At 40.3% G+C, this 17,326-nt stretch overlaps 1 protein-coding gene across 1 annotated transcript in view; it reads left to right on the top strand.

Annotated features, from left to right (window-relative positions):
* Positions 1-17,326, top strand: part of COG3 (component of oligomeric golgi complex 3) — an 81,817-nt gene that overhangs the window by 45,646 nt on the left and 18,845 nt on the right. Inside the window, exons 17-19 of the mRNA XM_073663855.1 lie at positions 8,448-8,568; positions 16,992-17,080; positions 17,171-17,305. Coding sequence (XP_073519956.1) covers positions 8,448-8,568; positions 16,992-17,080; positions 17,171-17,305 — 345 coding nt within the window. The remainder of the gene's footprint in view (positions 1-8,447; positions 8,569-16,991; positions 17,081-17,170; positions 17,306-17,326) is intronic.

Here is a 17,326-nt window from a genome sequence, read left to right as displayed (position 1 = left end):
ACTGCTAAGGACAGGCAGCAGGCAGAAGAGACTTGTTTGGGCTAAAGAACGCAAGGAATGGACATTAGACCAGTGGAAATCTGTGCTTTGGTCTGAGGAGTCCAAATTTGAGATCTTTGGTTCCAACCACCGTGTCTTTGTGCGACGCAGAAAAGGTGAACGGATGGACTCTACATGCCTGGTTCCCACCGTGAAGCATGGAGGAGGAGGTGTGATGGTGTGGGGGTGCTTTGCTGGTGACACTGTTGGCGATTTATTCAAAATTGAAGGCATACTGAACCAGCATGGCTACCACAGCATCTTGCAGCGGCATGCTATTCCATCCGGTTTGCGTTTAGTTGGACCATCATTTATTTTTCAACAGGACAATGACCCCAAACACACCTCCAGGCTGTGTAAGGGCTATTTGACCAAGAAGGAGAGTGATGGGGTGCTACGCCAGATGACCTGGCCTCCACAGTCACCAGACCTGAACCCAATCGAGATGGTTTGGGGTGAGCTGGACCGCAGAGTGAAGGCAAAAGGGCCAACAAGTGCTAAGCATCTCTGGGAACTCCTTCAAGATTGTTGGAAGACCATTTCCGATGACTACCTCTTGAAGCTCATCAAGAGAATGCCAAGAGTGTGCAAAGCAGTCATCAAAGCAAAAGGTGGCTCCTTTGAAGAACCTAGAATATAAGACACATTTTCAGTTGTTTCACACTTTTTTGTTAAGTATATAATTCCACATGTGTTAATTCATAGTTTTGATGCTTTCAGTGTGAATGTACAATTTTCATAGTCCTGAAAATACAGAAATTTCTTTAAATGAGAAGTTGTGTCCAAACTTTTGGTCTGTACTGTACATCAAAGGTCTTCTCCCTGACTTTGATGCTGGCTCGCACACGGAGTCTGCATCTTTCCCCGCTCATAACTGATAACTAGTGTTGAGCGAGTATGTTCTGTTAACTCTTTTGGCTAGTATGCTCGGGCCGAGCTCCGAGTATTTACAGCTGCTCGGTGATGTGTTTGAATTGCTCCCGTGTGCATGGTTTGCGACTGTTTGACAGGTTTAATACATGTGAGGAATGTCTATTTCTTACACATTCCTCACATGTAATAAAGCTGTCAAACAGTTGCAAATCATGCACACGGGAGCGATTCAAACAGATCACCGAGCAGCTGTAAATACTCGGAGCTCGGCCCGAGCATACTCGTACAGAACATACTCGCTCAACACTACTGATAACTGATTTATTCAGCCATCATGTGCCTTTAGCGGCTGCTAACCAGTTACATCCCGCTGTCAGTCACTGACAGCGGGATTCAACATGTGCCGGCCTGATGCACATAATTCATCGCAAGTTCAAATCACCCCCCTTTAACCCCATTAAAAACAAACAAAAAAAAATTACTCCTATTTGGTGTCGCTGTGTTCGTAAAATTCCGATCTATCAAAATATAAAATAAATTAATCCAATTGTTAAATGGCTTAACGAGAAGAAAAAAACAAACCCCTAAATTCCCTTTTTTTTTTTGACTGCCTCAACATCGCAATAAAATGCAAAAAGAGGCTATCAAAACATCATATCTACCCACAAAATAGTATCAATGCAACATAAGCTCAGGGAGCAAAAAATAAACCCTCACACAGCCCCAAATCCCAAATAATTAAAATGTTAGATGTCTCAGAAAATGGTGACACAAGCAAATTTTTTTTTCTTCTTATAAATCGTAATAATACATGTAAATCACATAGGGGACTTGGTTAACATTATTTTGATTAAAAAAAAAAAAAAACAAGCGTCAGTCATCCCACCGTGACAAGGTGTACCCAATCAGGACAGTCCTATCCTGTCTTTAGTATTAAAACCTCAATGTGAATAAGGACCCTCAGTCCACTGCTATTGCAGAACTGAGCTCTACAGACCATGTTACAGGCCACTTGGCAGCCAAGCTCTCACTATAAACAGGTGACTAGCCACATCCAGAAACCTGAGAACCACCTGTGCAGTGTTGTCATCCATTAAGTCACTTGACACCTTCACCAGCTCAATCCCAATGGGTGTAATGATCTAATGCAGGTTCAGTCACCTTATGTGGTCTAATCAGTTTTAGCCTTTGACGCAGAACCACTGTCTTGTATACTCTTCTCACCATCCTAGTGCCTCCTATGTCAGCTTTGGGCTCTTTTGGACCATCACTAATGCGATCTCCTTCTTGTGTTTAGTGGCTGCTGGGGAATTAGCATATCTCCTCTAAGCCACATTGCTATGTACTATGGCCTTCTGGCTTTCTGATTCGCGGACTAGAAGATTCTTCACACTGCAGGGCAGAATACATAAGAGTGCATCTTATCAGGATACATACATCTTGTAAAGCAAAATATGCCAAAAGCCATATAGTGCCTCCGAACGCTACAAGCCAGGTCTTACAAAAAAAGAAAGAAAATTAGGCATCCACATTGCTTATCACTACTGCGTGACTATCCATGCATTTCTTTACTTGTACGGTTGAAACATTAAAAAGTTGTCCCATGTCACATAGAAGTATACAGTTGTCCTGTTTGTTTATATGTAATAAGTTACTTAAAGGGGTATTACCATCTCCAAGATCCTATCCCAATATATGTAGTAGGTGTAATATTAATAATATTAGAAAATACCTCCAATTAGAAATGTCGTATAGTTTTTCTGATTCGCTATGTCTTTCCTCATGTGCAGGATTTGCAGGAGCTTCGGTGTCCCTGGTTACGACTACTAGCAACTAGCTAATTGTCACTTTTTCAGTGATTGTAACCATGGATACCTAAGGTCCATTTCTAATTGGAAGTATTTGCTAATATTATTAATTTTATACCTACTACATATTGGGATAGGATCTTGGAAATGGGAATACCCCTTCAAAGCAAATGATATATTGTGGAGCAGGGAGGCGTTTCCAAGGATAGACTATGCACACACTGTTTTGTAAGTCTGCACAGCTCCCTTTCTCTGGGCTAGTCCATCTAGGAGCAGGGGGACTGTCCGAGGATAGACTATGCACGCTGTGCTGTGTAAGACTGTGCAGCTCTCCTTCTCTGGGCTGGTCCATTCAGAAGCTGAGGGAGTGTCCAAGGATGGACTATGCACACTCTTCTTAGGTTGTTTGCGACATTCCCCCCTAGATGGACTAGCCCAGAGCAGAGGGTAGGTGGTACAGTATGTATAGAGGATGCTGGCAGCCAGTTGACACATGAAAAGAGGCCTGGAAATCAGAAGAACAGTACCAGTCAAATTTAAAATGGCACCTTGTATTTTAGCTATGTACATATTTTGTTGTGAGGTGGAGGGTTACTTGTAGGGATATTCTTAGAACACCCCCCCCCCCCCCTCCATCATCTTACATCCTATCTTTTGTCATGTTTTATTGACATTTTGCAAAGTTAGGGAGCTACATACAAGGGACCCAAGCAGATCGGTAACCTGTAAATTCTGCATCCCCAATGTAAAATCTGTAATATATCCCCGTTACCACTTACCCTGTGATGTTTTAGGTGTAGAATATCCTACGGGCCCCTTCAGGTACTAGAGCCCAGGAGCTACTGGTGCCTCTGGGGTTAAACTCCTCCTGTTTTGGGGGCCACTATAGTAGGTAACGTTATGTAATGTCAATGGACATGTGACAGTACAGTGAATACCACTATATACAAACTTTCCTGACACAGAGGTTACTTGTTTCAAGCACTTGGAAGCCTAGCGTTAGAATAAATGGCGAGATTTCAGCCCGAGCCCCTCTCCTCCACTCCTAGATGAATAAATACGATTTCAGAATTTGTTCTGCCGCAGGGAGATGTCCGAACCTGTTAGCTGCAGATTGTCAGATCGAGGGGATTTCTTTTGGCTGTGTGGTCTCGTAGCTGCGAGACTAAGCTCGGTACATCGATGTGACGTCCTGCTCGCTTGTGCTCATCAGTCTCCGCTCGGCCATTCCTCATTCCCATCTCTTCCCTTTCTCTCACTAGCTGTCCTATATTCCCATTTTTAGAATTTTTACTTTTCTGTAATAGTTACCAAAGTGGACATATCTGTATGAGGTTATTCCTCTTCTATTTCTGCAGTGCAGACATATGAAACATTACTATTTACAACAAATAAGAAAAGCTTAAGAATTCCTGTACAAAAGCGGAGATTTGACTTCTTATCCATGTCTGTGATTTTTATGGGTTTTAATAATGTATAGGCTTTGAGGTTATCGGCTTCGGGTTTGTCCAAATGGGAATTATCCACTGCACAATTTCGCCTCACCAAATTGTGCAGTGGGTGACGTTCACATGATGAGTTTTTAATGCTAGGTATTTAGAGGTAAATATTTGTTTTACTTCAGATTTTTCCTCACAGACTTGAAGGAGATGTCTGTGAGGAAAAATGTATCTTGCGGTCACCGCTTGCTCAGTGACACTGCAGCGGTGACCGCAATATACATGACTGCGCATGCGCTGGGAGTCACAGGTCGTGCACACTGAAGCTGGCAATCACACAGCCTCGGTGCGCACGCACCGGACCAGCGACCCGACATGTGCAAACCTAGCGCTTGCAGGGAGCAGTATTAAAATGTCATGGGCGGCGCCAGCACTAACTGAACGCGGCGACCGCCCATGACTGAATCTGAGAATCACACCCCTATGACTGAATACGAGCAGGTAAGACAAAGTGTATAAAACGTTATAAAATCATTATACTACCACCGATCTTCATAAAAACAGCTCGTTAGTGATACACATTGCATCACTAACAACGCTATGGGGGCAGTGTACATAGCTACTAGAACGTGACAGGTTCCCTTTAAAGGGGTTGTTCATTACTAGGACAATCCCTTCTCACTCTGTTTTGATTGTTTGCCTTCATTAAAGGGGTTGTCAAAACCGATAAGTCTCCAGTCAAACAGTATGACTGTGCACTGCGGAGAGTCGCCGGTTTCAGACCCGGAAGGGTATGTATGAGTTATACATACCCCCGGACAGTGAGCGTGGCCTCGCTCTCCATACACTTGTATTGAGCGAGGCCACGCCTTGTCTAGTGACGCAGCAGACTAGATTGTGCGGCTTTGTTCAATACAAGTGTATGGCCGCCCACTGGCCGGAGTATGTATAACTCATTCATACATACCCTCCGTTCCTGGGTCTAAAACTGGCGAATCCTCACAGCCTACAGTGTCTGCGCTGGGGGATTCATAAATAAGTCTGCAGTCATACAAGAGTGTCTGTAGACTTATCTGTTTTGACATGACAACCCCTTTAAAATAAACGCCTATACTCCGCTCCTGTGCCGGCGCTGTTCCAGTGGTGTCTGCACTCCCGTTCGTGTGACTCACGTGAGGTTATGTCATGTGAGCCCTGCGCCCAATCAGTGGTGGCTTCACTGTCCCCACCTTCAGACATATTATCAGGAGGTTGTGGGAGCAGCCGCAGCTCTGACTTCCTCTTGATTATTTGTCTGTAGGCATTTTATAAAAATGTCAGAAATTGGACAAATTTCTAAAAATTAGCAGTTTTCAAACTTTGAATGATTCTCCCTTTAATCCAGACAGTAATACCACGCAAAATAGTTAATAAATAACATTTCCCTCCTGTCTGCTTTACGTCAGCACCTTATGTAAAATGTCCTATTATTTTGTTAGGAAGTTAAAAGATTTATAATTGTAGCAGTAGATTTTCATTTTTATTCAAGGAAATGTATAAAACATATTTGTTTTGGGACATATTCAGCTTTGCAGTGACTTTGGGGGTCCTATATATTGGAAAACCCCCAAAGTGATACCATTTTAAACACCGCACCCCTCAACATATACAAAACTGCTGTCAGGTAGTTTATTAATCCTACAGATGCTTTTCATGAAATAATGTAAAGTGTCATGAATGTTATTTATGCCACCAAAATGTTGCTAACTTCTGAACAGGCCGCTATAGCTGGTAGACTCTAAGGCCGTTATTTGGCCGTGAATTGCCATGGCAAACATCAGGACCACACTGTCATGATCGAAGGGTGCTGATGGGGTTAAAGAGGTAGCCCATATACACACCCAATAGCTAGCCATTGCCCAAAGCATTGTTTGGCAACAGCTATGTCTCCTGACTCCTCCATATACAGGAACTCTGTGCCGAGAGTACCTGTGTTCTCTGAGAGAGCTGCTGCCAGACTTTTCTGTCCGTGAGTCATCTCACCGAGAATGAAGGATTGGCAGTCCGATATCAGACATCCTGGATCCTTATCTCCCTCTAAGACATCTGTTGCAGAAGAGCTGGAAGACTCCCATGAATGTTAAACCATTGGCCGAGCCTGCTGATGTTGGCAGGTTCTGTGTATAAGATTTGAAAAAATCCTCCAAAATACTGGTATATACTCCATAAGCTCTTTGCCAGATGGAGACGCTCTTTCTGATAGTGGTTCTCCACTCTGGAAAATAAATCCGTCCCTATGGAGCATGGTAAAGCCTTCTGACATTGTCTCAGCTTACACCCCCCCCCCCCCCATAGTCCATAACCATCTTCTTTTTTTTAATGAAGGGTTTTCATAGTTTTTTAGACTTTTTTTTCTTATTTAGCCCTCTTAGAAGGCTTCTTAAAATTAAAATCTGCCTTTCCATCTACCTCCCAGACTCATGGGAAAAGGCTCTGGCTCAGCTGCTGTGCAAGAGACCGGCCCAATTACTAACTACACATTTGTGTAATGAATGCCGTTACCCTTGGCCTACCTTATAATCTTGGCATTTCACTTTTATACATGCTTGTTCTCACTGCTGGATGTGACATAATGTATTTTAATTCAGCAGTCACAATGTTGAAACGCAGGTATTTGCAGTGAGGCATGTATGCTTTGATCTGTATCATAATTTACACCTCTTACTATATATTTTTCATGCATATTTCACTTACATTTTGAGTCTTACATGGTTCTTAATGTCCGGAGTGAATGGCAGAAGCAAAATTGTTTTACATTTTCTTCATTAATATATCTTTATGCTCAGTGTTTGGATAAATCCGCCAAATTTCCCAACGGGAGGCTGTCGTGTCAGACCTCGGGAGTTTTTTTTCCTCATTGTTGCTCCAGGGATATTTGAATGTCCTTGGTGTTCCGGCCAGTCGAGTCGCATTATATACAAATGGGCCATTATCCTCATTCACCTTGTCCTCTGCCGTCCCGAATGTCACACATTATCCAGATCATTCGCAGGCGCAACAGTGGGTCAAAGTACATGAACACACAGCTCTTCAGCCATGCTGCGACATTGTGCATGATGTAGAACTATATTATTGCTTTACAGACTATAAAGGGGTGATATATACAACATCTGTCTGAAAAAAAAAAAAAACTCTAAAGGGATATTTGCTGCTTTTACACGCATACTTAAATCTTGCCATACAAGTCGTATATTTTTATGTCAATGACTTTATGATATTTTTTTTTGTGTGCATTAGGTTTTTTTAATTGTATCAGACAGTAATATTATGTATTTCTGAAAACCTGAAAATCGTAAGAACAGTTCACCAGGACATTAAAAATAAATTTTACCCGATATACTTTTCTGAGGTTACAAAAGCCAGAATGACGAATTGCTAGCCAGAGTTTGGATGTCCAGTGAAGTAGGACAGAAACATCCTGTATAACATTTTGAGTGGTTGAAAATACTTCATCTACATAGACTAAAGTTTGCTTAAAGGTGAAATACCATGCTTTTTATAGGTCAATGTGGTACACTCAAAGATTGAGGATTTATGGTTATTATAATGGCAGTTGAGTGATGTTTATGAGTGTTTATGTATATATATTCAATTTGTGACTTGTCGCCAAATATACCTGTATTACCTTATTTAGTTGTCCCTTTGTATCTAAAAATTTCTGATATACTTATCACTTGTCTAGTCGTGTGATTTCATGGTGCTAGGATTTGCATTGTTTTATGGTTTTTGAAGGGGGTCTCCATCTCAGTCAATGTACCACTGGAGTTCTCCATATAGAGATCCAGCAACTCTTATCACAGTTACTGTTGATGACTAGACAGTCCTTGCAATACAGTTATAATGTAAATCACAGTTCAGCCTCACTGACTACATTTTCAAGCTATTAAGGAAAATATAGATTGAAGGACAGTCGCTCTGCAAATCACTCACAAGGGAATTAATATGTAGTGAAAATCCTTGCCAATTTGTTTTTCGTCACTACATGTAGATGGCCTCATGCACACCGTAAGTGAGCTGCAACATATATGAAGAAAAAACTGGGATGAGTTCTACATACATGTTCAGCAGACATGCTGGACCCCACTACGTGAACTTGCTTTACCAGATGTCTTTTGTCTATTTTCAATTAAGAAGCCATGGTTCCCGGGTAGTAATTGTTGTACTCCTTTTCATCATTGCTTAGTAATGAGAGATTTTTTTTTTTTGTTACTACTTAATAACTTGTCTGTTTTGTATGTTTGTCATTCAGACAAAAGTGGATGGAGAGCTGTTCCTGATCAAACATCTTCTTATCATGCGAGAGCAGATCGCTCCTTTTCACACTGAATTCACCATAAAGGAAATTTCCCTGGACCTCAAGAAAACAAGAGGTATTTCTCTTGTGGTGTGTGGGAGAGCAGGGCAGGGTGTGGACCCATCCTGTTCTGGTCACCTTCATGTATAGTTTTTGTTTTCCTCATGTTCACCTGCAATAATCTGCATGATGTGTGTCTGCTCTCATTGCATGTCTTTATTTTCCATTAACTAAGATTCTGCTGTCTCTCAAGAAAATTCATTAATCTACATCTAAGTTTTGTCTACTATACATTCAGAGTATATCACACTGAGGTTTTTCCACACTGATTTTGACACTTTTTCTGCCATCGAAATCTATGTAAAAACTGCCCACAAAACACCTCCCATTGTTTATTATTGGAAAATAATGTGTTCTTCATAGGGCCTGAGATTTGCCATGGATTTACCGTGGATTGGAAAGCTGCTATGTCACTTAATGAATATTGATTACTTGCAGAAACAAACTGCAGCAAATAGCATTTGGTCAGCCTTGGATTTCTGCTGCTTATTACTTGCCAATTATATATTTGATTATTCAGACATAAATGTGAATTACTCCTTTAATCAGTAGGTGATGCAATGGCCAAATATATATGCGCTTTCCTGCAAATGGTAAAAATTATAGATGAGCAGATCAATTTTCTGAAAATTGACTTGGATTCACAATTCCTGAAATTCACGGGACCCAGGGATTTCTAACAATTTGCGATGTGTATAAAAAAAAAAAAAGCTATAAAAAAAGTAGCAAATAGTGGTTTTGTTTTGTTTTTTTTTATAACTTTTTTTATATATGATTCTTTTGTTTTATCCGCACTTACTGGATTTGTTTGCTTTTGTCATCTCGTCCGGTGCACCCTTTATCTGGTTTGTTTCACTTCATTCAGCTCTGTTGAAACTCCACACGGAGGAAATTTCCACAGTATATCAGGTTGGTTGCACCCACTCAAATCCACTATAGTGCAATTGAAGTTGTGCCTATAGCACAACTTTGCCAGGTGAGACTATATCTTCCACTATTGGTTTTATATTTTTAACTTGCGCTCAGAATTCGCTCCCCTCTCTGCCTTTTTCCAACAAGGAAAATCCACTAAAAGGACTGAAGATGAGGGCAGGGAAAGCTACAGCCTTGTTAGGATTTTACAGTGTAGGAATAGGAGGTCAGAGCACATAGCTCATTAAAGATGAGGGTTATAAAAGCCTCTGATTGTAGTGTTACTACTACACCGCTGAAAAAAATGGAAAATGTGAGTGGTAGTATCAGTTTTAATAATACAAAGATTCAAGTGATGGGGAGGTGCTGGACCTCCAGAGTTAGTGTGACTGTGAATTGATGTATGATAAACTTCAGTACAGCACCTTAACACTATTTTTTTTTCTACTCGCGTTGCAAACAAGGAGGGAAGATTAATACCCTTATGTTCTCACTTTGCTACTGAAGAAAAATTCTGAAGCCAAAGCTTGTGTGTCAGAAAAAGTCTGCTTTCTGGCTTGAGAGCAAAAAAAACATAAGCGACATTTTTTTGCATTTATTCATTTTTGTTTATTTTATTTTTTTTTTTTAAAGAAAAAAAAAAAAATCCACATTCCAGAAATGTAAACCTAATGGTTTGCCTTCAAGGTCTGCGTGTTGTATAATTTTTTTTTTTTTTCGCACACTTCTTTGTTGCAATAGTCCAATATTACACTGGTAGTCACCCGAATGCAGTGGCCTGTTGCAGGTGCTTACTTTTGGGATGTGAACCTACCTAGCATCACAGCTAGTGTCTTCCGTTTACACTGTATGTGTAAAACCACCCCCACTCCCCAAAAGGGATACTTTTTAGACCGTCTTTACAGTAGCCTAAAAAGTCTGTAACTTTTTAACAAATCCAATTGTGGAATTTTATTATTAATCCAAGATCTGTTGATTAAAATGTTCTTTGTTCATGGGAAAACCCATATAAAATGTTTTACTTTTGCACTCCTATAAGTGGAAATGTGGTTGCTGTGTATGGCCTTTTTCTTGTGTTTGCTTTGCTTTTATAGGAGATATGATATGTTAAGCATGGCTTGAGTTGTCAGTATGTCCTAACATTAGTTCAGTACCTTACCCTGTTATTATAGAAGAATACTTATCCATGCCTAAGCTAAAAAAAATGCAAACCTTGTGTGTTAAAGGGAACCTTAAAGGGATTGGAATATTTATTGTACAGCATGCATACATCATAACATTACAGTATAATAGTATAATTATTATTGTTTGGTCAGGGTTCGGGATCTGCTTGCTGCATGTCACTGGTACAGCTGGTAACATATTATTACGTACTCTCTTAGCGCACACATCTGTCTAACCAAAGCTCTCTTATTGCATTTGAACATTGCTGAAACCAATACATTTTATGCCATTAGGGGTCATTGGGTAAATATGTCCTTATGGGGTTTTTGATTGGTTGACAAGAGAAGTGGCTCAACACTTTGCTATATGAGCATACTTCTGTGTCAGCCAATAAGTATCTGAAAAGTGTGTGTTTAAAGGTAAGTGATTACTGCTTCAGTCATTGTAAAGGATCAATAAGTATTTGAAATAAATTTTCCTTTTATTGGGGTAATGATTTTAATTGTTAAATAGCAGCGATTACAGCAGACTCCAGTCGCTGCTGTCAGAGGTAGGAACTGTCTGTATAACACAGCCCTCACCTGCCGTACATCGGAAGGGTTCAGCTCTTGTGGCCGCTTTCTACACCCTCAGCGATCATTTGATGTATATATTTACTTTGTATGGTCGCGAAGGGGTTGAAGTGGACCAGTCTGCAATCGTGACATGTAGGTTGTAGTAAATACAAACATTTCCCATAAAATAATTCTGGACCACCTTTTCTTAGAAGTCTGTTCTTTGCCTTTCTTATGTTATTCCTCTGGAAAGGGTAAATGAATACCCAAGTAAATGAATACCTGGGAATTTCCCTAATTAATGGGTTGTGTCCTTACACACTCTGAGGCCAGCTTCACGTGTGTAATCTACTGTCCATGTGCAAGGGGCGATGTTTGGACCTGACTTTGGTCACTTGGACGTGTCAAGCCGTCCTGACACTAATGAGCGCTGACTATTCACTTGTGTAGGGAAACGCTATATTGACAAAGGAGAACAGTAACAATCAGATGGTAATTTGTACAATTCCAGGGAAAATATCAGGGGCAACTGTATAAGAATTATGCTCCTGATTGTTTTATGGGTAATGCAAATATTTTCTAAAGACATATCAGAAAAGATGTGACCAATCAGGGTTCAAGTTTAAATGGGTTTTAGAGTTAGAGATTTTATAACAAATTCGCTTTATTTGCTGAAACTGTCATAGCCCTTTCATTTACAGATTAGACCATTTATGCATCAATACTGTAAATTTCACAAAAAGTGGCCATGTTGTGCACTGCGTCAAGACCGAGTTTTGCTTTTATATTCCCCCTACTCTGAAAGAAGTTAGCAACCTCTGATTACTCACTTGCAACAGGGACTCCTTTTGATTGGTCAGTTTTTCATATATGAGGCACATTATTTCATCCTTTTTGTAATATATGATGTGCTAAAAGGCCAGCATTGAAATGATACTGATGGGAAACAATGTTTTTGTGCTTGATGTATAGCACTTATATATTTTGTATCATGCGTTATACAGTTTTCAGGCAGTTTTACTTTTTAAAGGGACTCTGTCAGCACACAATGACTGTTCAAACCAAGTACAGGCGCTCGGTGCGTCATGGCGCGGCCAGTCATTTTCATACACCTTCCCACCTGCTTGTTTTCCCTCAGTGTCCGCCCTTCTCTGGCTCTATAAAGCCAGAGCTGTCAGTCATAGAAAAGGGGGAGGGTGCAGATAGAGGGAAAACTGTGCTGTGATACTTAGCTTTTTGGGGTTTTATAATTAAAACAAATTTGTTTTGGAAACTTCCTGTTACTTAAAGGGAACTTTTTAGGTCTGAGAACACGATTAACCTGCAGATGTAAAGTTTTATAGTTATGTTTTTTAAAACTGCACCCCTTCCTCGGGGAGGCAGGAGGTAGAACCCTAGGTGGGAGCTTACCCCTCGTCCCGGCCCTCCCTGGCTGCACTCATAATTCCCTTTTCTTCTCATCCAGATCTGGCATTAGGGGGTGCAAGATGAGGAATTAGTCAGGGCCTCCATCCACAATGGGGCACCTGGGGTAGTCTGAAGTACCAGACTTTTGGCCCAGTGCTTCAGATCACTGGGGAGATGGAATTGTGGGTGTTCACTTCAAATCTATGGGAACTGGTAGAGCTGAAGTGTTGATCTTTTGTCAAACTTATCTTCCTGACTGGGTAACTGGCAAATTGTTAGTTGGACACTGGGGCAAGAAAGGAGGAGAAAGCTCTATCCACAACCCACCCTGCAAGAGGCCATAAAGCCTGTGCAACATATGAGGGGGGTAACTGTCAGCTGGAGACACATTATTTGCCTCTACATGTGTATGTATATCTGCTTGCATATGGATGTACTGTATGTATAGTGCCTGTATGTGTGTCTATATACATGCCTGTAGTATACAGCAAGTGAAATAAGTATTGAATATGTCACCAATATATTTCTAAAGGTGCTATTAGCATGAAATTCTCACCAGATGTCGGTAACAACCCATCCAATCCATACAGGTAAAGAAATCAAACCATAGATGTCCATAAATTAAGTTATGTGTAATAATAAGAAATGACGCAGGGAAAAAGTATTGAACATGTTTACTGAAATGTAATTTATACTTCGAGCAAAAGCCTTTGTTGGTGATGACCGCTTCAAGGCGCATCCTGTATGGAGAAACTAGTCGCATGCATTGCTCAGGTGTGATTTTGGCCCATTCTTCCACACAAACCCTCTTCAAATCCTGAAGGTCCTGTGTGCTTCTTCTATGAACTCTGAGCTTTAGTTCTTCCCATAAATTTTCTATTGGATTCAGGTCAGGTAATAGGCTTGGTTTTAGGGAGAGAAAATAAAGCTGCTAGAATGGGCCAGCCAAATTTTCTTGGCTGTGTGTTTGGGATCATTGTCTTGCTGAAGTGTCCACCTTTGCTTCATCTTCATCATCATCCTTGTAGATGGCAGCAGATTTTTTATCAAGAATGTCATGGTACATTTGTCCATTTATCTTTCCTTCAATTATATGAAGTTTGCCAGTGCCACATGCTAAATAAAAAAAGCCCCACACCATGATGTTCCCACCTCCAAACTTCACTCTTGGTATGGTGTTTTTGGGTGATAGGAAGTGTTTTTTTGGCCTCCAAACATGGTGTGTATTATGGCATCCAAAGAGTTCAATTTTGGTCTCATCTGACCAAACTATATTCTTCCAGTATTTCACAGGCTTGTCTAAATGAAACAATTGAACGTGCTGATTCCAGGTCTTTCTGGAGCTTTCCTCAGATGATCCTTGGCCCTTAGATGACTCTTCTGATAATTCTTTTCATTCCTCTGTCTGAAATCTTGTTCAATACTTTTTCCGTGTCATTTCTCATTATTACACATAATGTAACTTATTGACATCTACCTTTTGATTTCTTTGCCTGTGTAGATTGAATGGGTTGTTACCAACATCTGGTGAGAATATCCTGTCAATAGCACCTTTAGAAATATATTTACCTAGAAAATTGGTGGCGTATTCAATACTTATTTCACGCAAGTACAAGCATGTGATGTATGTATGTATGTAAATACACACACACACACACGTATACATATATATGTATGTTTGTTTATATATATATATATATATATATATATATATATATATATATATATATATATATATATATATATATATATATATATATATATATATTACACACTATATGTATGTTTGTGTGTGTATGTATATATATATATATACACAATTACACACTGTGTGCAGTGTTATTAGGCAAGCTGTATTTTAGAGGATTATTTTTATTATTGATCAACAACTATGTTCTTAATCAACCCAAAAGACTCATAAATATCCAAGCTTAATATTTTTGGAAGTTGGAGTGGGGTTTTTTAGATTTGGCTATCTTAGGAGGATATCTGTTTGTGCAGGTAACTATTACTATGCAGAATTATTAGGCAACTTTAATAAAAACCAAATATAATCCCATCTCACTTGTTTATTTTCACCGGGTAAACCAATATCGGTGCACAAAATTTAGAAATAAACATTTCTGACATGCAAAAGCAAAAACCCAAAAAATTAGTGATCAATATAGCCACCTTTCTTTATGATGACACTCAACAGCCTCCATCCATAGATTCTGTCAGTTGCTTGATCTGTTTTCGATCAACATTGCGTGCAGCAGCCACCACAGCCTCCCAGACACTGTTCCGAGAGGTGTACTGTTTTCCCTCCTTGTAGATCTCACATTTTATGATGGACCACAGGTTCTCTATGGGGTTCAGATCAGGTGAACAAGGGGGCCATGTCATTATTTTTTCTTCTTTTAGACATTTACTGGCCAGCCACGCTGTGGAGTAGCTGGATGCATGTGATGGAGCATTGTCCTGCATGAAAATCATGTTTTTCTTGAACGATACAGACTTCTTCCTGTACCACTGCTTGAAGAAGTTGTCTTCTAGAAACTGGCAGTAGGTCTGGGAGTTGAGCTTCACTCCATCCTCAACCCAAAAAGGTCCCACAAGTTCATCTTTGATGATACCAGCTCATACCAGTACCCCACCTCCACCTTGCTGGCGTCTGAGTCGGAGTGGAGCTCTCTTCCCTTTACTGATCCAGCCTCTGGCCCATCCATCTGGCCCACCAAGAGTCACTCTCATTTCATCAGTCCATAAAACCTTTGAAAAATCAGTCTTAAGATATTTCTTGGCCCATTCTTGACGTTTTATCTTATGTTTCTTATTCAAAGGTGGTTGTTTTTCAGCCTTCCTTACCTTGGCCATGTCCCTGAGTATCGCACACCTTGTGCTTTTTGATACTCCAGTAACGTTGCAGCTCTCAAATATGGCAAAACTGGTGGCGAACGGCATCTTGGCAGCTTCACGCTTGATTTCCTCAATTCATGGGCAGTTATTTTGCGCCTTTTTTGGCCAACACGCTTCTTGCGACCCTGTTGGCTATTTGCCATGAAACGCTTGATTGTTTGGTGATCACGCTTCAAAAGTTTGGAAATTTCAAGACTGCTGCATCCCTCTGCAAGACATCTCACAATTTTGGACTTTTCAGAGCCCATCAAATCTCTCTTCTGACCCATTTTACAAAGGAAATGAAGTTGCCTAATAATTAAGCACACCTAATATAGGGTGTTGATGTCATTAGTCAACACCCCTCCTCATTACAGAGATGCACATCACCAGATTTACTTAATTGGTAGTTGGCTCTGAAGCCTATGCAGCTTGGAGTAGGACATGTATAAAAAGTATCATGTGATCAAAATACGCATTTGCCTAATAATTCTGCACACAGTGTGTATATATATATGTGTGTGTGTATGTATGTATGTATGTATGTATGTATATATAATATATATATATATACATATATATAAAGATCTTGCCTGCACATAGTAACAACTCCGAAGGAGACAAGACAATCAATTGTAACTGTAATTTTATTTATTTATTTTTTATAAACTAACAGTACGTAAGGGTAAGAAACTTTGTGATATTTCTTGTTAGAGAAATATGCTCCTTTCCCCATATATCATCACTTTTTTCTTTCCCTGCATGGATCACTCACTGTTAAAAACCTATTAAATCAGATCTGCATTTGGTGAAGGATCAAATAATGCCTAATGCTCTTAAAGTGAATCTGTCAGCAGGTTTTTGCTATGCAATCCGCGAGCAGCATGATGTTCGGGCAGAGGCCCTGATTTCAGGTGTCACGTGCTGGTTTTCTCAGATACAGATCTAGCAGTGCTCAGAATGCTAAGCCCTGCATATCCCTGCCCCCAACCCCACTGATTAGCAGCTTTCTGAGTACACTGTAAATTGACAGAGAACCTAATCAGTGGTGTGCGGGGTTACACTGAGCAGGTGACTGGGAGGCATGAGACACCTAGTCCCGTAGTGATAATCTCATGCTGATAAAACACTGATTTTATTGAAACTGCAACACACAGCCTAGTAAGACACATAATTGGAATCCGGGGCTCAGACCCTACATCGTGCTGCTCTCAGATTGCATAGCAAAAGCCTATTAACAAACAGCCTCCATTGAAGAAATGAGCAAGAAGGAGACTCAAGTAAAATGATACAATGTAGAACTGAGGCTTCTAATGCAGAGGGAAATATTGCTAAAAATGCAGGAAACCAGTCATCTGATTGCCAGAAATAGTGTTATTTCTTATGAACACTCACACGACAGCTTATTCTGATCAGTCATCTCAGTGTGCTGTTACATATTAAGCTATGATCTGCTGAACTTCGTCTCTAGTTCATAGTTTCCCGTGCACACTTGGTCATTCATTTTTATGTTGACAATTTCTAGATGCTGCATTCAAAATTCTTCACCCAAAGACAGTCCCACGCTTTTTCAGGCTGAATAGCAATAATGCCATCCTTGAGTTCTTACTCCAGGTAACCCGCAGCTCCTTTTTCTGTTGCACAGTATGCTCTGTATTGGTTGTAGATGTAGAATTCTAGTAAGAGTTTTGGTTTACTCTTCAGGGAACGCCAGAAATAAAAGAACACTACATCGACTCGAAGAAAGACGTTGACCGCCACCTGAAGGCAGCTTGTGAGCAGTTTATTCAGCAGCAGAGCAAAATCTTTGTGGAGCCCTTAGAGGATTTCATGGCGAAGGTAAATGAATGTTGTGTTTAG

Source organism: Phyllobates terribilis, unplaced genomic scaffold (genome assembly GCF_046119375.1).
Source record: "Phyllobates terribilis strain yellow unplaced genomic scaffold, ASM4611937v1 Scaffold_2__4_contigs__length_985480577, whole genome shotgun sequence".
NCBI lineage: Eukaryota > Metazoa > Chordata > Amphibia > Anura > Dendrobatidae > Phyllobates > Phyllobates terribilis.
This window is presented reverse-complemented; position numbering and strand designations above follow the sequence as displayed.